Source organism: Dipodomys spectabilis, unplaced genomic scaffold (genome assembly GCF_019054845.1).
Source record: "Dipodomys spectabilis isolate Male_0828 unplaced genomic scaffold, ASM1905484v1 ptg000001l, whole genome shotgun sequence".
Taxonomy (NCBI): domain Eukaryota; kingdom Metazoa; phylum Chordata; class Mammalia; order Rodentia; family Heteromyidae; genus Dipodomys; species Dipodomys spectabilis.
This window is the reverse complement of record NW_024870678.1, coordinates 16,782,194-16,808,155: the sequence shown is the minus strand read 5'-3', so window position 1 is coordinate 16,808,155 and position 25,962 is coordinate 16,782,194. Positions and strand designations below refer to the sequence as shown.

General features: G+C 34.1%; 1 protein-coding gene across 5 annotated transcripts in view; it reads left to right on the top strand.

Annotated features, from left to right (window-relative positions):
• The window catches only part of Ptprk (protein tyrosine phosphatase receptor type K), a 504,742-nt gene that overhangs the window by 278,125 nt on the left and 200,655 nt on the right, over nt 1–25,962 (top strand). For all 5 annotated transcript variants that reach the window (XM_042674068.1, XM_042673995.1, XM_042673924.1 and 2 more), the window contains exon 7: nt 17,634–17,927. In XM_042674068.1, the coding sequence (XP_042530002.1) occupies nt 17,634–17,927 (294 nt within the window). The remainder of the gene's footprint in view (nt 1–17,633; nt 17,928–25,962) is intronic.

Here is a 25,962-nt window from a genome sequence, read left to right as displayed (position 1 = left end):
TATTTAACATTGTTTTAAAATTTTGCAGAGCAAGAGAGCAGTATCTGAGCTTTTTGCCTTGTTTAAACAAGAAAACACAGAAAGAGATTTATTAATGGACATTTCTCGCATTTACGTTATTGGCCAGCTCTTTTCATTTCCTTCACTGTTGCCACTTGCCCACGGTCCATGTCCTGGCTCCCTCACTTCTGGGAGAGGCCTCTGTACTGGATTCCCTCCATGAGGACCAAGTCCTTCAAATCAGTCCTCACAAACCAGCCTAAGTGACCAATGCTGGTTCTGGTGGCTTCTTGCTCATTAAATAGAAATGTCAGGTTGATCATCATTGTCTTCAGGGCCCTGATGATATCACTGTGGCTATCCTCTTAAAGCTCTCATGTGATTTCTTGCTCACCAATATTCTGGCAACATAGACTACTTGCTTCTATTTATTGAAGTGTATACATTTCATAGTCATTTTCTGCCAAGCTTTCTTCATAAGTATTCCTTTACAAGTTCTTTAGTCCAGTCTACGTTTTGAGAGCTGTATCTTCTACTAGACTAAGAAAATTTAGGACCATTCTCTTTGACCCATTCTTGACAGTGTCTTGCTATCCAGCAGCATGGCCCAAGTCTGGCAGATGCAATCTAAAGTGTTTGTTGTCAAAGAAACACAAGCAGTGTGAGTTAAAATCTTCCCAGGAAAGATATGGATTTAATGTGTAGGGCAGAAAAGGCCACCCCAAGTGCTGCCTTGGATGGTCAGTGTATGCACTGAGGAGGAGATGAAGTTTCACCTGGTTAGTGATGGATGGGTAGGACTTGGACAGCTGAAAAAGGTCAAGAGTGTTCCAGACAGAGAGAGTGGCAATGAAAATCATGTTCTTCTAGAACAGTGTTAAAGTGTTAACACTGTGATTTCCGGGGGAGAAATTGGTGATAAATTGAAAGTCTACTTTGAGGCTTTATTGTGGAAGAGTTTGAGTGTTAAACCAAGAATTAGAACTTTATTACATCCTTTGACTTGGAACTTTCTGAGAGATTTGAAGTTGATTACTTATGTGTTCACATCTGTCTCAAACAACCTTTAATATTCTGGGTTTTTGTTGTTGTTTTTTTTTTACTGGTTTCTTTTTTTAAAAAAATTGTGAAAATACTGTACAGAGGGGTTACCATTACATGAGCAAAGTAATGAGTACATTTCTTATCAAGCATTGTTGCCTCCTCCTTTGTTTCCCCTTCCCATCCCTTCCCATCTCCACCCCCCTTACCAACCACCTCCCACCCCCATGCCAAAGTTGTAAAGTACAAGACATAATGTCTTGTACATGTCATTGTTGCAATGGGTCCACCTGTATCCCTATTTAAACAATTTGTTTTTAAAGACAAAATATAGGGGGATTTGGCAATCTTAAAAAATCTTGATTTTGGAAGATCAGAAGAGGACAGAGTCAAAAAAGACAGATTTTGTTTTTAGCCTTAGATTCTATATGAAATATGCTATTGTCAATGCTAATTTCAAAGATTTATAGAGTATGGATGATAATTTCAATTGCAAATTTTCATCTGGAGTGCACGGAAGACAGCCAGGCCCAATTTTTGTATGCACGAGGATAATGCTTAGAGTAATTGCATTGCATTAAGTACAGATTCATACAAGATGAATTCAACAATAGATACTTAGTGCATAGGAATTAGTTACATTCTATCAATTTCTATTTCATATTCTTTAGCCAATAATACTAGTATTTTTCAAGGTATGACATTTAGAGTAAAATCACATGTATTCTATTAGGGAGAATTATTTTGAAGAGAAGCTTGATATATTTAGTTAAACAATTTCTCTTACATTTTCTTTTGCTTATGTTACACACATAAAATTATGTGTGAACTCTATAATACTGAAATATGTTCTGCTTATGGCCTCATGGATTTGGGGCTGGTTTAAATCTTATTATTAAGTGAAAACCTTTTCCTTATTTTTTAGAAAACTTTTAACTTCATAGAAATGAAGCAAATTCTCTAAAGACTTCAGCACCTTCTCTGCTCTTCAGAATTTGATTGCTTCTGATAACAATGCTCCTAGATCTGTCTTTTCCTTATAGCAAAATTTTTAAAGGTTTTAGAGGAGAAGAATTTTCCTTTTAGGACTTTTGGCTAGCTTCATTTCTTATTCCTCAAAGAATGTTGTTCACTACAGCAGGTGGTTTGAAAATATTTACTTAAGGGTAGATAAAGAGTTCCTGCCTGTCATAATTTTCCTGTGTTAAAACTCCCACTAGGTTTGACATTTCTGTGTTTTGTGCAGGATTGCTCAAAAGTAGTTACCATGACCAGACTGGTGGATGCATGGTAATGATGAAAAACAGGGTATTTGGAATTCAATATGGATGGTAGAAATGCAAGATGTCAGAGAAGCCATATATTAAACAGAATTTGAATTGGAAACTGAATCCCAACCTGCCACCAGGAGCATTTTGATCATTTTGATTTATTAAACTTTTATAACAGCATTCAGATGCAGCTGAATTAAAACCTTTAGTCACGGGTAGTTTATGGCACACCAGCTACTTTTTCTTTGCTGGTATCATTTTGAAAATTCTCTTAATCAGAGAATAGGGAAAGAATGAGTGAATGAGAGACTTACATGAGGTAGTTCTCTGCTATATTCCCAATTTCACTTTAAACCCTCCTTTTTTCATTCTGTTGCTGAGAAACATGTTTTTCAACATCCATTTACAAAGTTCCTTAAACATTTGATTTTATCAAGCATATTTGAAACATGGATTAATCATTTTCTGATTAAAATGTTATGCATACATATAGTATATGTACATATACATATACATATGTATATAATATGTGTATTTCATTTGTATATATAATATATGTTAGCTATATCATGCTACCTTTTCATTTTGGAGTATCTATTTGCGCTCTTAGAGAAATCTAGGCCTGACTGTGTAAGTATGTTTATGAGTGTTCTGAATAATATTCAAATAGAAACACTAATGAAGTGCTGAAGTCTAACTTAGAATGCATTTCCCAACAACTATTTGAATGCCATGCATCACTTTCTTTAAAAATTATCGTTCAGCATCAGCAACCTTGGCTAGTCTTTTCCGAACAGGCCCTCCATGATAAAGAGAAATCAATTACTATTAGTGAGACACTGCAGGTTAAAGGCATTACAGGTTTACACTTGGTTTTGCAGCCATAAGAGAATACTTAGCTGTGAATCAGGAATGATGCAAAAGATGGATGAGACAGAGTTCAAGGAGCAGTAATGTGAGGGTCCAAGACGATCATTCCAAGCTGTCTCAGCAGTAATGATGGATGGTTCTGTGGCGAGAAGTAATAATACCAGATGATGAAAGATACATTCCAGCAACTTGAGCCTCGGCATACTGTCTACCTGTTAGAGTTCTGGGACACAATGATTCCTGATTTGAAACCAAACGAGTTTGCTGCATTTAATAACCCAGCTTTTTGACAGTTGTGAAGGAAGCAAGTAGCATATCAAATAATCCTGCGCATTGTAAATTTAATTACTTCATATTTATGCATAGTAGTTGTTGACAGGAACTTGTAAGCTATGCTAATATGGTAGGTAATTTGTTACCTACAGAAATGACTTTCCATGTGTCTTCTGATCATTATCATGAAACATGATAAATGATCTAGCCCATGAGGTATAAATGAAAATGAAATGGATAATTGGATTCTATGTCTAAATTGTGGCTGGAATCGTTGCAGCAATTATAAAGGAATTTATTTCATAAAAATGCAGTTGGTAATATATCAGTGACCTTTTATCATGTTGAGCCTATGGTAGAATATGAAACTATACTTGGGTGATTACAAAAAAGTATTATAATTCTCAGAAATAAATTTTCTCTTATCTACCTATCCAGTATTAAAATACTTTCTTTAATGTCAATGGTATTTAAGCAATTAGTGCTAATAATGGTATTTTTATACAAGAAATAAAGTGTCTTCTTATTTACTAATACCTTGTGAAAAGGCATTGTTTTGGAAACTTTTGCAAGATAAAATGAGATTTTTTTTCCTTGAATTCCTTTATCACCATCAGTCAGGTCTTTCTGGATGATAGAAATGCTCTCTTGCAAAATGTGCCTGTGTTCATTTTGATACGTAGGAAAGAATATTTCTGAAATACCAAAATAGAACAGTTTGTTATATAAATAATCACTTGTTCATTTTCTTCCTCCTACTTCACTTTAAATAAAAATTATTATATATTTAAATATTCACTTTATTAGAAACAATATCAACATTGTTACTTTGCTCATTGAGTAGAGTACTATTCGGTCAGCTCCCATAAATTAATCCTAATTTATTTATTAGCAGTTAACTCATTAGCAGTATTAGCAATTAGTTGTAGCTAATAAAATGAATAAGGTATACAATCTATAGTATGTTATTTTTCAATTAAAGTATAGTATAATTTCTCTTTTTCACATTCTCTTATAATTCCTTTTTCTTATCTGCATTCTGTTCATGAGAGTTCAGGAAGTTCATCTGGGCCTGTTTGTACTGCTTTTATATTTCCTCCTCAAGAGAAAATTTGAGATTAAATTACTAACAACTCCGTGATGATTAAATGTTATCTGGAAATGTGAGTTTTCTTTTGGATGTGACATGTCAATAAGCAGGACATGTCCCTAGGGACTTCGTTCCTTCTAAAGGGGAAATGTTTTAACTGTTTTCATTTCCCATGACCATTGATCATGAATACGGGATTGTTTCAAGTTGTAGCTTATTCAGTAACTGAACATTTTAACTAGAGATAATGAACTTTGTTCAGTCATTTCTTTCCTCTAATAAGTGAAAATTCACTTAAAACAGGATATAAGTGTTTAGTACAAATAATAAGAGTACCTGTTTATTTATCTTCCATTAACAATGTAGCAGGTCTATGATAGATTATTTGCATGTAGTGTTGGCTAGTTTAAAGACAGCAACACTGAATATCACTCTTTATCAACAACTTGGGTATCATAGGTAGAGTTACATTGTTCATGTGTTTCTGAGAGACTTAATAATGCACATTCAACTCCAGCAACTATCTTTTCAAATTTTTTTGTCATGCTAACATTGGTCCATACAAGAATTAATTCATTATACTAGCAGTAATAAAAATGCTACTTGAAGCAAGATTTAAATAAATAAGAATAAGAAAAAAGTTTTGTATTATTTTCCTCTTAAATTTCAAGGATACTCAATATTACATCCCTCTGGTTATTATCTTGTCACTTTAGAAACCGGTGTATTTGCTTTTAATTGCTTAGTTCTTGCTTTAGATTGCATTTTGCCCAGACAAGTAACACTGTGGCTAAAACCTACTATTTTATAAATCCTTAGTTTCCATAGGGAATGTGTAGTCCTCAATCAAGTATTGAGTATTTAAACACACACACACACACACACACACATACACACAAATGATTTATGACCAGCATGCATGTTCTTTTCTGGTTTTGATGAACTGACCTGTACAAGTACCCATCCCGTGGATGTTGTTTAATTTATTCAACTTAGATTCAAGGCTATGCAGTCTTTGTTACAATCTTGGCAGAGCCACTCAGAAGAATAGTTTATGAAAAACTAAGAAATGATGCTGTCATTCCTCCTGATAAAATTCTTCATATTTTAGAGCTTTCTTAATTGTTGAGGAAATGAAAACAAATCATCCCCAACTTAATAACTTATTCTCTTTCTGAAGACATAGTGCTTACTAAGCAAAGAATGTCTATCAGCACTTAATCTTAATTTCCTGTGAATATTAAAAACATCCTCTTGGCTGGTGCTCAATGGTGGTGTTTTTAATAGCCCAAGCATTTTTGATCAAATCATATGACAATACCAATCTCTCTTGTTTGTTATTTCTTTCTTTTGTATCTCTCCATACTCTGTTTATTGTACAACAACCTTAAAGATTTCTTGGACTTAGTGGTCCTTTGAAGGTAGAAGTTAGTGCATTTTCCAGAGTATTCTGGCTTTTTTTTATAATTTGGATTAACTTAGTCATTGTTGAAGTATAATGTAGACATCATGAAGGTAATTTATAAACATGCATCAGAATAAATTGCACTTCTGTATGCCTTCATTACATTATTGAAATGTCTTTAAAAGGCAGAGGACTTTGCTCAAGTGGCTGAGTTCTAACTGCTTAAATGAGGTCCTGGGTTTACTTCTCAGTTCTGAAAAAAAAATCCTTAAAAATATCAACAACTGGCTAAGCACTGTGACATATTCTTGTATTCTCAGCTCCTTAGTTGCTTGAGATAAGGAAGATTGAAGTTCAAGGCTAACCCATGCAGAAAGATAGGTGTAGTGGTGGTATAGGTTTCTCATCCCAGATATATAGGAAGTACAATTAGGAGGATCAATGTCTGTTCTAGCTTGAGCTGTAAATGAGAAAACCTATGCAAGAAAGAAGGAAAGTAAGCTGGGTGCCAGTGGTTCATGCCTGTAATCCTAGCTACTCAAGAGGGTGAGATATGAGCATCGATGTTCAAAGCCAGCCCAAGCAAAGAAATTCCGTGAGAGACTTATCTCCAATTAACTACTAGAAAACCAGAAGTGGCACTGTGGCTCAAATGGTAGAGCACTAGGCTGGAGTTGAAGAGCTCAGGGACAGTGCCCAGGCCCAGAGTTCAAGCCCCATGACCAACCCGCCCCCCCCCAAAAAAAAAAAAAAAACAAGGAAAACAAAAGGGACAGATCTCCAGGGATGTAGTGCCTCTCTAGTAAGCAAAGCCCTGAGATCAAACCCCAGAACCAATAAAAATAAAAATGCCAGTAACAGTAAGACATTTAATTAGTCTGTAATTCCTATATATCTCTTATTTACATGGTTAAGACATTGTAAAATTGATTTCACTCTGTCATCACAATTATTTTTGCATTAGAAATTTAAGAATATCACTTGTAAGGATATGCCTAACCAACGTTTTCTCACAAGAAAGCTACTTTTGTACCCTTCAGAGTGATATAGAAATTAGAACTAAATCCTAATTCCTCTAATTAACTTGAGGTGAATTAGTCTTGTATTTTACCTGTCTGGAAATGTGTTAGTAGCTAAGTCTCTGTGCATATGCACCCCATGCATATATAGAGAAATCAGTGTTATTGCTGCTATTTTTCTTTTGATATCTTCCTTTACTACATATAGCCATTTTGTCTTAATATGTGGTCTTATAAAATAAATATGAGTGGTGTTATTGTCCTCCAAATTCCTTTAAAATAACCTAGAGTGGAAACATGACCTTTGTGTAACTGAGGCATATTTAATGTGCAAGTAAAATGAATATTTTCACCGCCAAACTAAATCCCCCTCTTTTCGCCCACCAGGCCTTTACCTCATAAAGAGGACTGATGAGATAATGATGTGATTACCTATTTATGGCTTTAGACTTAGGAAACCAAGCATAGATTGAGAGCTACTGAGTTGATTGTTATTCTTGGAATCACCTGGATGCTCTTTCTCTGAAATGTTAGCTGAAATGAGGGATTAAATAATTATAGGAAAACTCTCCTATACTTATTAATGTGGAAAAGGGCCTGCAATTTTCATTATAATGTTTAGTTCCCTGACATGCTGAGAAAAATGTTTGTGAGATTGTTAAATTATCACAATAATCAATCATTCTGCAAACAATTCATTGCATAGATATTACATAGGAAGAGAGTAGATATTGGACAAAATAAAGTACAAATCTGATTATCTTACAGTTTTATTTTGTTGGTCCCAAAGCAAGAAACTTTACTCCTCAAAAATCCCTTCAACTTTTCATGTAGTCTACATAGGATCCTAACCTTGTTTTTGATTTCTGCTGACAGATCTAAAACACTATACTGCTTCTGTGACTTTTTATTTCAGGCAGGTAATAAAGTTATTTCAGCAGTGTTTTCAAATCATAGTGAATAAAATGCGCTGGTAATGCATAGGATATAAAATTCAATATGCAAAATTTCCAATTTCATTGCTGAAATGATTCCTCTTAAGTCAGCACTTTGGCAGCAGGAAAGAGCAATGCCATAGAGATTAAATACTTGGATTCTCCACAGATCTTGAAGATTTAAAAAATGAATGCACATTGCATAGTGACTTCATATACAAAAATATAATGTTGTTTAATGTGAAGGATGGCAAACTTACCACCAGAATTTCCTCCTGCCCTGAACTAAAGTTGTTTTTTTTTTCAAGAGAAAAAAATACATATTTTTTTCTTCAAGATTTGTGTGTGTGTGTGTGTGTGTGTGTGTGTGTGTACGTACACTGATGTCAATACAATTATACCAATACAGTTATACATATATACATATATCTTATATATGTTCTGATGTGATTTCAATTCTATAAGAACACATACATTTATATAATAAATGTGCATATGTATGTGTGTATGAATAATGAGCTTTAGGCAAGCAGTTTTAATAGAATGGGAAAACATATAGAGAAATCGAAAATAGGGAGAAACATTTACAGCTCCTCACATAAAAAAATGGGAGTAAAGATGAACATTCTTACCTGTGCCCTTTACACTTTCTGTTCTGGGAGAATACCCATGGTTATTTCATCAAGAACTGGGTCTTGATAGGTAAAATGGGTAAGGTCTACATGTGAGGACAGTAGACAACCCTCAGGACTTCCTTTGTGCAAGATGTCCTCCTTTTCTGCCTCTCTACTCCTTTGATAGTATCCTGACATCACAAAGAGAAGACAGATACATAGCTAATGTCTGAGTAGAGCCCTTTTAATACTTATTACTTTTATCTCTTGTTTTTGATGTTGATATTAGGGCTTGATCTCAGAGCTTTGTACTTGGTATGTGTTTTTTCCGATACATGACCTGCTTTCCTACCCCAATACTTATTGATTTTAATTTTCCTGTCTGGTCTCTCTGTCTTGCCACTTTTTCCTGCAAATGACTTTGGTCCTTTTTAATCTTAAACATGTTTGAGCGTGTTGATAATCGATTTGCTATGGTTGCTTTGTACTGAGTAGACATTTGAACTTACCTAGAAAAGGAGCTGAAAGGACATTACTTTAACTTATTTAGGAAGTGACAAAGGAAACATGCATGTAATTCAGATGCCATGATGAGGACCAGAGATGCCAAATTGTTGTTTCTTTAAAAGAATAATTGGGGAAATCAATTTTATGAGAAACATATAGAGCCCCTAATCTTAGCCTAAGCTAAGATTAAGAGTCATAGACCCATTAAGGGAATCTAAGACATACAGATATATTCAAAATACATGCCATTCACAGAAATGCATAGTAAAATCTAGAGCTACTGTAAAGATGGCAACCTAGATCCTTCCATTGTCTCTTTCAGATATAATGGTCAGTTGGCACCTACCCTCAATAGGCAGTGTTTTAGTTAATATCAAGTGCTTTCTGGAGGAGGCAGATTGATTTTAAAGCTTTCGTCCTTGATAAATCCAGCTATTTATGCTCTTGCTGTAAGGACCCAAGAGAAGTAGATTTTATTCTTAAAATGTTCATTGAAGATGTATGTCCTTGGGAATGACAGCATCTAAGGATGAATAACATCTTTAATGCCAGGCATTACCTTTCAGGTACATATAGAATGAAAGGCTTACATAAATGCGCAACCCTGGGACAATGGCAGATAATCAGTATACCTTTAAGTTTGGGACCTTTTTCATTGTTGTCAAGTTTAGTCCATGTGTTTATAATTGTCTTGGGTTTCCTCATAAAAGGGCTTAGCTATTATCCCAAACATCCTACTCCGTATATGCAAAATTAAAGAATCTAGCCACTTACAAGTACAGTTTCAGTTGTTTAAAAAAGGACTTTGTTTTTTTCTTTTTCTGTTCCTTTTCTTTCTTTCTTTAAAAAAAAAACCAGGGGAAGAGTTAGTTTAGTTGTCTCTGGAAATTACAGTGTGGCCTAGCTATTTTAACTTTTACTGGGAAATTTGTATCTTTGGTGACGAGACCCAGTATGATGAAGTTATACATTCCCCTCCAAAATTTACATCCTCTTCATTCTGAAGTAAGGGTCCACCCTTTAAAGTTATGAATGTTTATGTCCCTTGCTAAGGTGTTTCCAATTAATGACTTAAAAACAATTAGAATCTAACCAACTGAGCTGTAGAAGAAAATTTCAATAGCCTCTTGTATTATCTCTTGCCCTTGATTAAATGCAAAAACAGAACCAAGACTGTGATCAAAATTGATGCATCATGATGAGATAAATTTCCTACTAAGAATATAATACATAATTATGTCACACTTGGCATTTAACCATAGCCATAGAATCAATTCTTCATGAACTCTTGGCTTTAGTTACTTTTGGAAGAGTTGACAATACTGATTACATTTTTCTGGTTTTAACACAGGATGTCTTTATATAGTTCAGGATGGCCTGAAGTTTGCTATGTATTCCAGCAAACTCATGATCTGCCTATTTTTTTAGTTTCCCAAGCACTGGGGTTACAGACATGTGCCCTCATGCCCCATGTGACTGTTTTTGTTTTGACAACTTTCCCCTTGTCTTTGAACAATTTTCTCTGAAGACATCTTTTACTAATCTCTCTGTGATTGGGCTTTGGCTGGCAGGAGGAGTCCTGGATGCCAATAAAACATTTTTATACAACTTTAAGTAACCAAGAGGTTTGCAAAGCTGGGCTTATCTGACATCCAATTTTGTGTTTAGTTTTGTATGCTTAATTTTGGTTTCATCCTTGAATCATAAAAATGATAATGTGATTCATTATTTTTATAAAAGTGGTTGTGAAAAATGTCGAGACAAGATATAAAGTTCTATATGGAAAATATAAAACAAACTAGTGAAAGCATATAGTTAGATAAAATGGGGATTATTATACTTAGAGAAAATCTATTATTGGCAAGATAGTTGTGTATGTATGTATTTGTGTATGCTTATAAATGGTGTATTTCTTTACACTAAAGTCAGAGTTATAATGTCTAAGTAGGAAGTAATGTTGTTAATCATAAATATTATCCTAAACTGATCTATGCAGGGAAAATAGCTAAACTATTTTATCATTTGTTAAAAACGTTTAAAAATTTCTAAATGTTCTTGTCATTTTTAGCTTGGACTATCTTTTAGATATTATAGTAATACTTATGGAAAACATCTCTAACAATTATTTATTTTTCAAATATTAGGTTTAAATTATATATATTATACTATTAATGTTTAAATTTTATTTGTAGTCTGCATTTACTTTCTATATTCAGATACCTTTGAAGATATATGAGGAACTTTTTCTATGGAAATGCTCTTAAAAGCATTAAACTTTTTTATATCAAATCAATTAAATGATCTGATTTGACTAAAAGACAAAATAAGAATTACTGCTGTAATCATAGCTGGGACCCATTTTATAAGCTAGATAAATCTTAAAATGCCAGTTGGTCACTAAGCACTTGCTTTGAGGGTGTTCTTGTGTTCCAGTCAACTAACTCCCTTAATTAAATAGTAGCATTTTGTAGGTGCTGTGTATCAATGTCAGAGCAATTGCCTAGCTACCTGATTCAGAATCAGAGCTAATAAATCTTACTCTCTGAACACTTAACTTCATCACCTGAAGATACATATATTTTGTAAATAAAGAAGTACAAAAGTCTCACCATCTCCCAATGCTGATTATTAGTATCTAAGAATTTGGGGGGAATTGAAAATGTTAAATGTTAGAAAAAAACATGATAATCATGGAAGAATATACTCTTTCCCACATATATCTAGATTACAGCTTATAAACTGGGATACAGAAAAAATCCTGTTACATAAACTAAAATGTTTTCAAATGAGTACTTCATGTTTGAAAATTTGAGGAACAATGTAATGCAAGTATGTTGTCCTAGGAAACTGTTCCTGTTTATAAATGACCTGCTTTTTATTTTTAATGAGATGAAAGTTATCTTCCTGTTCATCACTTATGTTATTTCCTGTCTGAAAATACTCAAATACTATTAACTTACCCTGTTATCTCATTGAAGGATAATTTAAAAGTTATTCTAGGGTAGCTATAAAGTAAATTCCTGAAATGTATGGTACAATGACGTCATTATTCTTTCCATCAATTTTGTTAGTGTCCATTCTTCCTTGCATGAATGTACTGTAGGTGATGGGGAGTAAATTTAGACAATAAGAGAAGTGAATTTATTATGTTAAACAAATCACATTTGGGTCAAAATTTCAGTGAAATGAAAATTTTTTAAAAAAAGTAACAGTGTCTTTGAAGTTATCCATTTAATAGGAGAAAAACAATGGAGGGGGTAACAATGTTCCACAAGGAATGTATTCATTACCTTACTCATGTAACTATAACCCCTCTGTACAGCATCTTTACAATAAAATAAATTTTAAAAATGTGTCTCCTGCAAATACTCTAGTGTTAAATTTTAAAATAATTTCTTTATCATAACCGAACATTGAGTCCTGTGGCCATTTTAATATTTGTCATCTTGTTTTATTCCTGCCATGACAAATAATTAGTTAAAAGTAATACAGATAATGTTTAGTCTTTTATAAAATCATATCATCTGCTTAAAACATTGGGAAATTTGTAATCATATATATATATATATATAGGTATAATTTATTTTTGTGCTGGCACTTAAGCTTGAACTAAGGGCCTCACATTCTTGCTCAACTTTTTCACTCAAGGTTGGTGATCTACCACTTGAGCCACACTCTCAAGTTAGAAACCAACTAGAAATTGGTCTGATTGAACTGTCTTTCAGGAAAAAGGGAATCCTGGTTCATGTCTGTCACAGGCTGAAAATGTTCTCTAATACTATTTTCATTTTTTTAAACTGTAAATGCTACCTTTATATTGCTCTATAATTTTTCCAGATGTAATTATGCTAGGGAGTTAGAAATGGTGAAGGTGTCTTGAGTTGTCCATATGTCCTAGATGCATTCTTAACTTTCCTTGTAAATAGATAGCACAGAATTTGACTAGAGACAGAAGAGGAGAAGGGAAAGTGGGCGTTGATTGGGAGGAGGGTGTAAAATAAGTCAAAGAACACCAGCAGATACAATACCTTGGAAAAAATAAAAAACAACAAACAAAAAACAAGGAACTAACGTATCTAACTTTTACTTAGGGTCTTTGGGAGGATTGTGGGCGGGGGGGGGGGGGCAGGATGTAGAATTCTCTGACATTTTTATTTCTGTCTAGTGTTACTGATTTAGTTTACCCGGTCAAGAACCATGAAAGAATAGATTTTTTTTTCCTCTTAAAATTGCAAAAATTGTCACCGAGCTTATTGTAATTTTCTAGAGAAGACCCAGGAGACTGAAGCGACATCACTGCCTACTTCTCTAGGGGAAGAGGTAATCTTAGAATACTTCATGTTAAGGCCTCATTGACAAACAAAACCATTAAGACGGAAATAGAATTGTAAGGTGTTTAGTTTGTCTACTTGGAAAATGGATGTAGAAGTGTTATTTGCCTTGACATTTACTTTGTTACTGACATTTTCTGGCTTTGTGGCTTCTGTTTGTGATTTTGCATTTTATTGATTAACTGACACTTGATAAGCAGTGCATACTTGTAAAATACCAATAGGATATTGCTATTTTCTGGATGAAAATACATTTTCATAGTGATTTGCTTGATTTCAGTACCTAGTGAAAAAAATATTTGAGATATAAAATGAATAAGGTAATTGGAATATATAATTGGGACCTTATAATAGGTAGACACTAGAATAATGAATGTAAGGCATTAATTGAAAGTTAATGGGTAACATTGGTAAAGTTTATCTTGTATTTTAGGGATTGCATGCTTCACTTCATACTTAGTGTACAGTGGGATTTATTTCCACAGTACCTTTGGGTCTGGTAGTGTATTAAGTTATGAAGAATATTAATATTGCTGCAGAACAATTACTTGTTCATTTGCTAACTGATTAAAATTCATGTATAATTTACTGAAATGAATAGGGATTTTATAAATAAATCTTCTTGCTCTCAAGAGTCCAAAAACAAAGTACATATGCTAATATAAAGCTACTTTATACCTCCAACATAAAAATTTAATATGTAGTGGTATATTACTCTCATTAATGTGAGTTTCCCTTCTCATAATCACGCTGCTAATCAATGTATATGCTTTGTAGACCCTTTTTATATCACCATCACTCAGAATTGGAGCAACTGCTTTGCATATGAGATTGTTCTCTTTTTTGTATAACATAGCTGTAAAATAGGAAACTGGCCACACTTCCTTACTCCTTTCCTCAGTTGACGACAATGTTTACATCAAACTTACTCTCACATACTCTTCTTGTTGAATATTAATTTCTCATTTTTAAATTTATATGCACACTGTCAAAAAAGCAATTAGTATCATATATAGGGTTTGTGGATGTATTTAGTAGTATCAAGTATTTTTTAATCTGTTGTATAATGCCTACCTTACTAATGAAATTATTGTAATGCAAAAGTAAATACCATTCACATTTCCTGGGTTGTGAGTATATATAACTATGTATTTTGAAACTTACCCTCTTCACTCCAGATTTTATTGTATTGATATGTCACTATTTAAAGAAAGTAACCATGGGAACCATTGTTTAACTGTAATACTGTTTAGCTGTAGCTTTTGTCTTCTTTCCTGTCCTTCCCACCTTCTACTCTCAACTCTTGCTTGCTCTTTTATTTCTATGGCAAAGTATCAAGAGTTTCAAGGGTTAGATCTCACATTGCATAGAGAAGCTATAAATTTATAAATTAACTAGTATTATTCATAAATTATTTGTCATGTTCTTCCTGTTCACGTACCATGTTAAGTTCCAGAACTCCTTGCGTCATGGCTGAGTTGTAAAGTGAGTGAGGTATAGTGGCTCCGGGTGGAACCCCAGAGAGCTGTCAGTTTATCATTGTTTTCTACCTTAACTTAAATTAGTCAGTATCTGAGCCATCTGGAATGCAAACATGGTATTCAGGCCACTCAGCTTATTAGCCAAGTACAGTGTGCTTTTTAAAATATGGGTAACATTTAGAGAGGCTGGGAAGACATTTATATGTTTCCTCTCACCTATATTTCTTTTTTAATGTTTTATTTTAGTTTAGGATTTAGAGAGAATATCTCTCTCTTTCTTCCTGACTAAAATAAAATTTTAGAAAACTCTAAAGTTTAGAGTTATAGGTTAGTTGGTAAGATTTTTTTTTTAAATGAAATGAATCTTATTTTAGATGATAACATTGAAACTATTTCACCTTACTTAAGCTTTTGCTTTTGAGAAAAACTTCATAGAATTCATTTGCGAAATAGGAAATAGTTTACCGGGGTGCAACTTTAAATGCACATTATTATTTTTATTTCTTTTTTGTCGGTCATGAGCCTGGGAGCTGTCCCTCAGCTCTTCAGCTGAAGGCTAGTGCTCTACCACTTGAGGAATAGCACCACTTCCAGCCTTTTCTGTTTATGTGGTGAGCAATCGAACCTAGGGCCTCATGCATGCAAGGCAAGCACTATACCACTGAGCCACCTTCCCAGCCCCTAAATACATATTATTAAATCAGTACACAAAATCATTAAGATTAGATTTTGTGGTTATCATTTTAAAATCAGGTGTGAAGAAGTACACTTTCTTGTAAATAGTTCTATATATGTATGATGGATGTCATACACAATTTGGGTTTATTTTCTTTCTTTTTTTTTTGTAGTCAATCAAAAGTCATATTGAGCTGGGTGCCAGTGGCTCAGCCTGTAATCCTAGCTACTCAGGAGGCTGAGATCTGAGGATCATGGTTCAAAGCCAGCCCGGGCAGAAAAGTCCATGAGACTCTGATCTCTAATAAACCACTAGAAAACCAGAGGTTGAGCTGTGGCTCAAGAGGTAGAGAGCTCACCCTCACCTCGAGCTGAAGAGTGCAGGGACAGCACCCAAGCCCAAAGTTCAAACCCCACGACCAACAAAAATAACAACTACAACAACAAAAAGTCATATTGTTCTTTAAATAGCTACTTTGAAGGCTATTGCATTACTTGTATTGTTAAAGTGAATTTTTTTTTTTTTTTGGTCGGTTGTGTGGCCTGAACTCTGGGCTTGGGTGCTGTCCCTGTGCTCTTCAGCTCAAGGCTAGCACTCTACCACTTGAGCCACAGCGCCACTTCCGGTTTTCTGGTGGTTTATTGGAGATAAGAGTCTCACGGACTTTCCTGCCCGGGCTAGCTTTGAAACGCGATCCTCAGATCTCAGCCTCCTAAGTAGCTAGGATTACAGGCGTGAGCCACCCGTGCTGGGCTTGTTAAAGTGATTTTTATCACAGTGTGCTATTTGTTTCATGTTAAGTTCATTTTAAAGGAATAAGTTAATCTTGTCCATTCTTCCTTCACAATGTTATATTCACAATGTTATATGGATGCCCACTATAGGAACTGCTGGGTAGTTAGTAGGTACTCAATAAACACTACTTATGGAAATAATTTCAGCTTCTGTAAACTCAAATGAGTTAAATGAGTTAGCCTGGGACAGCTAGTCTATCTCAATGTAGAGATTTATGCCAGCTGTTCCTTTCCATACAAGCAGAATTACAAGAAAATCCTGTACACCAGCTGAAAATTCTTGATTCACTTAGACCTAAATAAGGTCAGACCTTCATGTGGCTTTTTAAATTGTAGTTTCTGTATACAATGTATTGCCATTGGACAATACCAAAGATACTGTGGGTACCTTGTTAACCTCCTGTGTTTGTTTGTTTCTCCTCCAGGCTACCCTTGTCTGGGTTGGTTAGTGTGAAGGAAGCATTTTGTGGTTGCCTTAAATATATTCCTTTACAATAGTTACTCTATTAAAAAGTAATCTTTAAATCAGTTTCAGGGCTATAATCAGTTTAGTAAGATTAATATTATGATTTACACTCTTTTAACTTCTCTGTGAAGTGTGAGCAGTGTTTCAATAGCTTAAAGACATCCCTCTCCTTGTTACAGTGTACTGATTAGAACGTCAAATCATGGTATTTCCCATGGACTGATATACTGACAGAACTAAGGCTTCCTTGACAAATGTCCCTGTCAAGGTCTAAGGTTAAGTAGTGATTTGTGATTTTTGCATGGTGTGAATTTCACTTTCCCACTCTGTAAGCTGAATACATAGAAAGAAATCACCACCCTGATCAACTTCCCTTATCATGTCTGCTGGTACTCTGAAGAAGTAAGGAACAAAGATCTATCATCCAACTATCTATCTATCTATCTATCTATCTATCTGTCTATCTATCTATCTATCTATCTATCTGTCTGTCTGTCTGTCTGTCTGTCTGTCTGTCTGTCTGTCTGTCTGTCTGTCTGTCTACCTATCTATCTCTATATCTGAGATATATCTATGTACATATCCGTATCTATCTCTTGTAATTCTTGTCTTTTATTAGTTTATATCTTGGAGAAGCAGGGTTTTTTTGTAAAAAGAAATGTGTGAAAATGATTAAAGGTTAAAAAAAGATAGTACAGGTATCACACTGCTCTCATTCTCATTTTCTTTTCCACAGCTATCATATGCTTCTAAATGAATGATTTACTAAGTCTTCAGTGCTTTAAAGACATTGACAGATTTTTGTGTTGTTACATTTTGAACTTTTTTTTTTAATTAGAGTGTACCTTCATCTCTTACAGAACCACCAAGACCCATTGCTCCTCCTCAGTTGCTTGGCGTTGGGCCTACATATCTACTGATCCAGCTAAATGCCAACTCCATCATTGGTGATGGTCCCATTATCCTGAAAGAAGTGGAATATCGCATGACATCAGGGTCCTGGACAGAAACCCATGCAGTCAATGCTCCAACTTACAAGCTCTGGCATTTAGATCCAGATACCGAATATGAGATCCGTGTCCTACTTACAAGACCTGGAGAAGGTGGAACCGGGCTCCCAGGACCACCGCTCATCACTAGAACAAAATGTGCAGGTAAGACTCAACAGTAGAAATCTTGTATAACAATATAGGACAATATGCATGCAATATTAAAAGTTCAAATTATTTGACATACAATGTAAAAAATTGCTCTAAGAACTCCTATGAGTTCAATACTGTGATAGTGTCATAATTTAGCTGATAAAGGAACAGTGTCAATACTTGCTACCATTCTATTATGAATCAGGTGTCCATCTTTGAATGGCTATTTTGATGAACTTTTTATTTTCAGCAAAAAGAAAAAACAATCTCTGATCATTGTAGGTGACAATATTTTTAAGAGATCTTTTTCTTTCAAGTAAACAAGGAAAAACACTTTACCATTTGGAAATTATCTTTCTCAATAATGCTGTTATCATCGGGGCAGTGGTCATATCCTAGACAGAAAAGTCACTGAATAGTGCTGCAGTGAGATAAATATTTTACAGGAAAAAAAAAAATCTATGGCCGGGCTCTGGTGGCTCACACCTCTAATCCTAGCTAATCAGGAAGCTGAGATCTGAGAATCTCAGCTCAAAGCCAGCCTAGGCAGAAATGTCTGTGAGACTCTTATCTCCAGTGAACCACCAGAAAACCAGAAGTGGTGCTCTAGCTCAAGTGGTAAAGTACTCACCTTGAACTGAAATGCTCAGGGACAGCGCCCAGGCACAGAATTCAAGCCCCACATCTAACAATAACAAAAAAAAAAATCTATTGTTAAAAATTTGCTCAACTGCTTGACGTCCATTGCAGAATACAGATGTATTTCTTTTGTTATTGCCTTCAACATACCTGAAACAAGTAGTGGAAAAATAAATAGGTGAACTGAACTCAGAGAATGAATAAAATAGAAATAAAGTTTTATGTATCTTTTCTATATTGTTATGAATTGAGGACTTGTTAGCTACATATAAAAAATACTAAGAAATTTTGTAAACTAAGTTACTTGAATGCATTTTACCATGCAGTGTTGTTATTGTTTTTAATGACTGAAAATAGTTTAATTTTAAATTAGTTTCAGGAGGCATTTTGTATACATTAGTCATTTGGTTGAAATATTTGAAGTTAGTACAGTGGTTTATAAGGGTTTCTGAAAATTCAAAAATAAAACTGGAAATCTATGAGAATATAAGTGTTAGAAAATATCTTGTTTCTTAGACATCTGTTCATTTTTACTATACTAGGCTATTCACCAAAAATTCTTATCTACAGTGAAACAAAACATTCACTTAGCTATTTTATAATCTATAAGTATTCTTAAATTGGGCCTTTTTAGTTTAGTTTAGTTTTGTTTTGTTTTTTGTGCTAGTCTTGAGGCTTGAACACAGGTCCTGGGTTCTGTTCCTGAGCTTTTTTTGCTCAAGGCTATCTCTATTAACCCACAGCTTTACTTCTTGTTTTGATGGTTAATTGGAGACAAAAGTATCATGGACTTTCTTGGCCAGGCTGGCTTTGAACTGCAATCCTCAGATCTCAGCCTCCTGAGTAGCTAGGATTACATCCTTGAGCATCTGGAACTCAGGCGTTGAATTGTTTTTTATATTAATTGCACCTTTCAAAGGAACCTTAGCAATAGAAGGAAGTATACCTGATCAGCCATCTGTAACACTTAGAAGTCCAAAGATCTGGTAATTATCATTATTTATACTTTGAAAGTTGTTAAAGATATATTTTTACCTCCAAGGCTTAGCCTGAATCTCACAGTTTGCTTTAAATATTCTGTAAAGCTACAGCCTCCTGTTTGAGTTCATGACACAATTGTTTTTCCAGAAGTAGATAAACTTTCTGGAGAGACATGTTAAGCCCACAGTCTGAACACTCATAGAAGTCATCAAAATGTAGACACAATGTGGAAACTGAAAAGTAGTTTATTCTACATTCTGAAATTAGTATCCCATTTTAACATGGAAAAATAATTTAAAAAATCTATTCTCCTGAGTATATTCCTACATGTATTTTATTTTATTAAAATGGTCTTTTTTCCACTTTTATTTCTTATAATGTATATATAAATTACCATAGTCGGTATTGATTTGCTATCACATTTATCTTCCTGATTTACTTTGTTCATGAAAATATTCAATCTGGTTTTTTTTTTATTGTTAAAATACTGTACAGAGGAGTTACAATTACATGGGCAAGATAATGAGTACATTTCTTATCAAGCATTGTAGCCTCCTCCTTTGTTTCCCCTTCCCATCCCTTCCCATCCTCCCCCTGCCCCCCCATTCTCCCCCCCCCCCCACGAAAGTTGTAAAGTTTGTTTTCAACATAATGACTTGTACATCTCATTGTTGCAATGGGTCCACCTGTATCCCTATTTAAACGATTTGTTTTTTATTTTTATTTTCATCATTTCCATTTTTATCTTATTTTATCTTTATTTAAAAGTAGTACAGCATTTATTGTAATGAACTTTCTATTAAACCTAGGGATTATTTACAATTGATCATTAGTGTGAGAGATGTGGAAATTTCAAATAAATTGGACTGTGCTTTAAGGCTAGTGATAATGAATCAAGTGAGTGAAATGACTATATTAATAAATATGGATTCACCTTTATTGAATGTTTATGTTCAGTATGCATATTAAAATGTGTTAAGTAAAACTATGGCTGTATTGCACTTGGAGGTGTTTTAAATCTGAGATAGCCTCATTTGTGTGGGAGGGGATAGAGTAAAAATAACTTATATTCATAGCTGCTGCCTAACTTATGAAATGCCCTGACATTTTACATTTATATTAGTCTTTTTTTATCTTATTCTTTATTTGAGCAACATTTAATTTGTGTACTCTTCATGGAATTAAATAGTATCAGGCTGAATCATGAGTCATTTTACTTCTAACTAGAGAGATTTTGTTTTTAAAATCATCTTTTTCACATGTGATGAATCGTTGTCACACATGTTTATTATAGTTAATTAATGTCTTCACAAGCTTTGTCTGATTTAGTCTTAGGGAGGAGCGCAGGATAATCAAGTTCATTTCAGATGTGAGAGAAACCACGGTTATCAAATCATTAGGATGAGAAGGGTATATGATACTAATCTTTAAACATTCTCTGAAAAGAAGTTGAATATAATTTATAAGCATGATACATCTAAATATAAAGTCAATACTAGTTTACATTATGATGTCCAGCTTTCTTTTCTTTCTTTCTCTCTCTTTTTCTCTCTCTTTCTCTCTCTTTCTCTCTTTCTTTCTTTTTTTCTTTCTCTCTTTCTTTCTTTCTTTCTTTCTTTCTTTCTTTCTTTCTTTCTTTCTTTCTTTCTTTCTTTCTTTCATCTTCCTTCCTTCCCCTCTCCCTCCTTCCCTTCCCTTCCTTCCTTCCTTCCTTCCTTCCTTCCTTCCTTCCTTCCTTCCTTCCTTCCTTCCTTCCTTCCTTCCTTCCTTCCTTCCTTCCTTCCTTCCTTCTTTCCTCTCTCTCTCTCTCTCTCATCTTTCTTTCTTTCTTTCTTTTTCTCTTTTCACAAATTTCAGGTTCCAAAGATTTATAAGTATCACCATCGACCTCAGCCACTTCAACCTGTGATAACTATCTAAGAATTAATAGATATTTCTAAAGCTTAAAATTCTTTGTAATACAGGGAAATGTTCCTTTTGAGATATCCAACATAACCTACCTAATTCTATAAACACTACCTGTCCTGAATACTGGCTTCTATGTGGCACTGAATTCCCCATCTAAAATCAATCTTATTTTACTCAAGTAAAGAGTGCTACTTTTCTAATTGTACAGTTCTAACCATTAATATCTTCTGGTTGAATAAATGGTTACCTTGAAGTTGCTATATTTTAATATGCCATGAATGTTAGATCAGCAGGAAGCTTTCAAGTTTTGTGTGTGTGTGTGTGTGTGTGTGTGTGTGTGTAGTGATATCTTTTTCATGTGAATGTTTTTTTAAGTTACAAAGGAACAATAAATAGTTTCTGCCTTTCAGAAATTTTTGCATTAATTTTCTGTATCACAGAGAAAACAATTTACAAGAATAGATTACTTACCATGTATGATTTTTAAATTCCATATTAATGCATTTGAATCACTGCCATTTTATTTCTGGCAATGGTATCTGTTGTTTACTTTGAAGAATCTGTCAATATTTGATTTTTCATCCAGGCAATTGAAAAGTTTTACTTGAATGTATAATTAATGAAATGTTACCCTTTTTGGGGGAAAGAGAATGTGTATTTATAGTATCTCAGTATTGATTTGCATTATTTTCAAATCAACATCTTAGGAATCTATACCATATTTTTTGTTTTCACTTATCGTAGTAGATGTATCATTATCATACTTTTCAATTTGGTGAATTTAAGCAAATCATTTAGCGAGTTCTCCAATGATAGACTTGGGAATCTAAGACTCAACTCCATTATGTAAGGGGAATAAAGCCCTAGTTATCATTTTTTTCCTCTTCCTTCTATCCACCCAGCCCGTCCTGACCCTTAACATAGTCAAAATGTATAAATGAAATTGTAATCAGTAAAATCTTGGAGACTGTTTTTTTTAATAGAAGCTGAATGGCAAACTCTTTCCCTAAGAAAGCATTGTCTGATGTTCACAGCTTCACTTTTTTGAAACTACAGAAGACTCAAATATAAGCTACATTTTAAGCATTTTAAAAGGTTTAAAAAGTATGAAATGTGTTTATCCATTTCTGAAAATGTCCTGCCTTGTTGGCAAAGCTATTTATTTTTGTTGTTTACTTTCTAAGGTACATTAAATTCATTTGGTAAAGTACAATTACCTGCTGCAGGGTCTCTCAGGTTGGGGTAGGTGGAAATTACAGCTTCTCTTGGCTGAAGCCACCCACGTCTTGCTTCCCGCTTCTCAGTAAACTGAGGGCTATGATTATTCCACTGTTAGTCTGTAGCCCCACCCATGCTATTGCTCACATAATGTTTCTTCATGCATTCTATAAATTTTGAAAAGTGGCATAAATGTGAAGCTGTTTTCAGTGGGAAGTAATTCAAATACTCCCATGAACAGTCAGAGGAAGTACGTCCTCCACTCTTCCATGTCTGTTACCTCTGGGTATAACATCTGTTATAGAAGCTGAGGAAAATGCAGTCTCTTTCTCTCCCTCTTATTAAATCAAAATAAAATATGCCCTCATCATGCATTGTCTGCCTCACATGCTTCTGCAAGTGCATGTTAAAATTGCTCTTTTAAATTGCTTTCTGCCTTAAACAGCTTCATGATGAACTGACATTTGAGCAGCATCTCCTTCATAGGGAAGGTCAATAGTGCAGGGTGTCCAGAATATAATATAGTTATACATTCTGGGAAAACTACTCTGTACTCTTGTATTGAGCTTCCATGTTCTTGGCAACTTTTAGTGAAATGTATAGCTCTATGGGGCCCTGAAATGGAAAGTGTCTTCTTTCAAACGTAAACATTTACTAAAAATGCATTTTTTGGTTGTAAATTCAAAACTGAAGGGAGCAAGACTTAGATATTTACTAAAGCCATCATTTGAATTAAAATTTGGCCCTTTGGCTATGAATTTCATCAAAAATTGTAACATTGATTTTTAGTATGGTGTAAGATAGTTATCTATCATAAAAGTCTCCTTACCATTGGAACCCAGCCTACAAGCTTAAAAGAAAGTAAACATCTCTAGTAAGAATTCTTTTTTTGTTTTTAACAGTGTAAAGATGACACTGTTTAATTTATATCAAAGGCTTATCCCATTACTGAATTTTTTTTCGAGACACAAGTACATGATCTTTTGTATTGTCTTTCTTTTGAGTGAGAGTTTAATAAAAGCAATGCTACCAAGAAAACTTAACATAAAAAGAAACTGGAAAGAAAAGTATTGGATATCAGTTATTCACTTTTCTTAAAAATTAAAAAAATATGGCAACAACCTAATTTCAAAGATATATTTGAAATTGGATTGTTTAGTAAGTAATAAGTAGGTTGTTTAGTAAGTAATAATCTCTGCAAGTCACAATCTTTCACAGATTGTGTAGAGAACAATGATCATTTGAGAAACATTCCCAACACCTTTTGTTGGCTTCCTTCTTCCTTACGTGTCTGGGTTATGCACTGAGATCTCAAGTTATACAATGGATGTTTTGCCTCTCAGCCCCTTGTGTTCACTAACAACAGACATGTAAACAAAGTAAAATGTTAAGAAGATATGAAGAGAATTCCAAACAGAAGTCACCACTTGTTTAACCCAGTTGTAAACACTGCAGATGTTTTATGGCTCCTGAAAATAAATGGATGCAGTGGATAGGCTGATTCTGGGCTTGTGGTCCAAACATGGCTGGTGGTATAAACTTTGGCTAAGCCCTACACGACTCAGCTGTTATAAAGTCTTTTTCCTGAAAGTGACATTACTAGCTTGGGCTTTTACAAAGGCCATTCCATCTCAAAGCAAGATGGACTAGAATTGAGAAAGATACAGAGAGCAGAGAGCAGATGAAAACATGCTCATATTTTATATAACAATATCTCCTTTGATCTTTTCTATCTAATCTTTGTTTTGTTTTGCTTTTTTTTTCCTGGGGCTTGAACTCTCTGCCTGGGCGCTATCCCTGAGCTCTTCAGCTCAAGGCAAGCCCTCCACCACTTGAACCACAGCACCACTTCTTTTCTATCTAATTTTACATGAGAAACAGGAAGTCTGTAAATGGAAGATATTACTATTCTTAGAAATTTCAATAAAGATTTTTTTTAACTTTTAGTAGAGATTTTAGAGGTATTTTACAACTGAATTACTAGTTTAATATATAGCTTAGTTTATTGTTTGAATTACTTTCACCTTTCAAATATTATTAATGGAAGTAACGCTGTGGCTCAAGTGGTAGAACACTAGCCTTGAGCTGAAGAGCTGAGGGACAGCGTCCAGGCCCAGAGTTCAGGCCCCAAGACCAGCAAAAAAATAAAATAAAATAAAATAAATAAACATAGTATGGATGAGTTCAAATATTATTAATATGCCTGCAAATCTCATTGTATGTTAGAGGAGAAAATAATGAACAATTGAGCACATATTCAAGAGTTAGTGTATGTTCAATGGATTGTATCTTTATTTTCAAAGATTGATCGATTGCCCAAGTTGTACCAAGTTGTATCTTCTGTAGAAGATATTACATGAATAAGACAAAATTCCATTAGGCAAAAATAGGCTAGTGTTATAGCCATAATGGAAATATTACAGTACAGTGAAAATAGAAATAATTCAATAGGCCAGAAAGCCATGCATCAATTTGTGACCAACACATTTTTCCCAAGCACTATTAAGTTTTCTAAAAGAGCTGAAATAATGCTATGTTAGCAGACCCAGAACTCATCCCTAATTCCTTATCTGTGAATAATATATAGGATGAGTCCAGTCAATTATCACTGCGTTGGTTTGTTTGCCTTTCCTCTTGACTTTCCAACCTCCTTTAGAAAATCTATAGGAACAGATGGAGGAATTAAGAGGAAGGAAATAATTCACATTCTAATTTAAATCATCAGAATATTTTTGTGAGAAATCTGAACATAATAAATTTGAGAAATGTTATTCTAAATCTCTATGGAGAGAGGAGGAGTTTTAGTAGGCAATTGGTATCTGTGTATTCAGCTAATGGTCTTTGCTAAAATCTAGCCAAGAGTGATGAAAGTTTAAAAAACATGAAATCATCGTGCCTACTATGTGTTTTTTCTAATCTTTACCTCAGAAACAGGATGTGTAATCATACAATTCATAGTCCCTTATAGGTGACATCATGCTTAAAAATGTAATTACCTCTATTAACTAGAGTTGGTTTGTTTTCAGCTTCAATTTTTCTCCTCTGATTTACGTTGTTGGTGAACAACATTTGGCAACCAGTGAAAATTACACTATATTTATTTATCTTTAGTACTTTACCACATGTTGAGTCTGTTAATGTTATCATTAAGTACTCTTTTTATTGGCTCCATTTGTCTTTATTAAATTTTTACATACTGAAAACAAGCTGACAGGTGGAAATGGCTGAAGAACAGCATTAGTCTCATTGTATATCATGAGTCTTCCCTCAAGTTTTAGGATTTTTACTTGACATCAGCTAA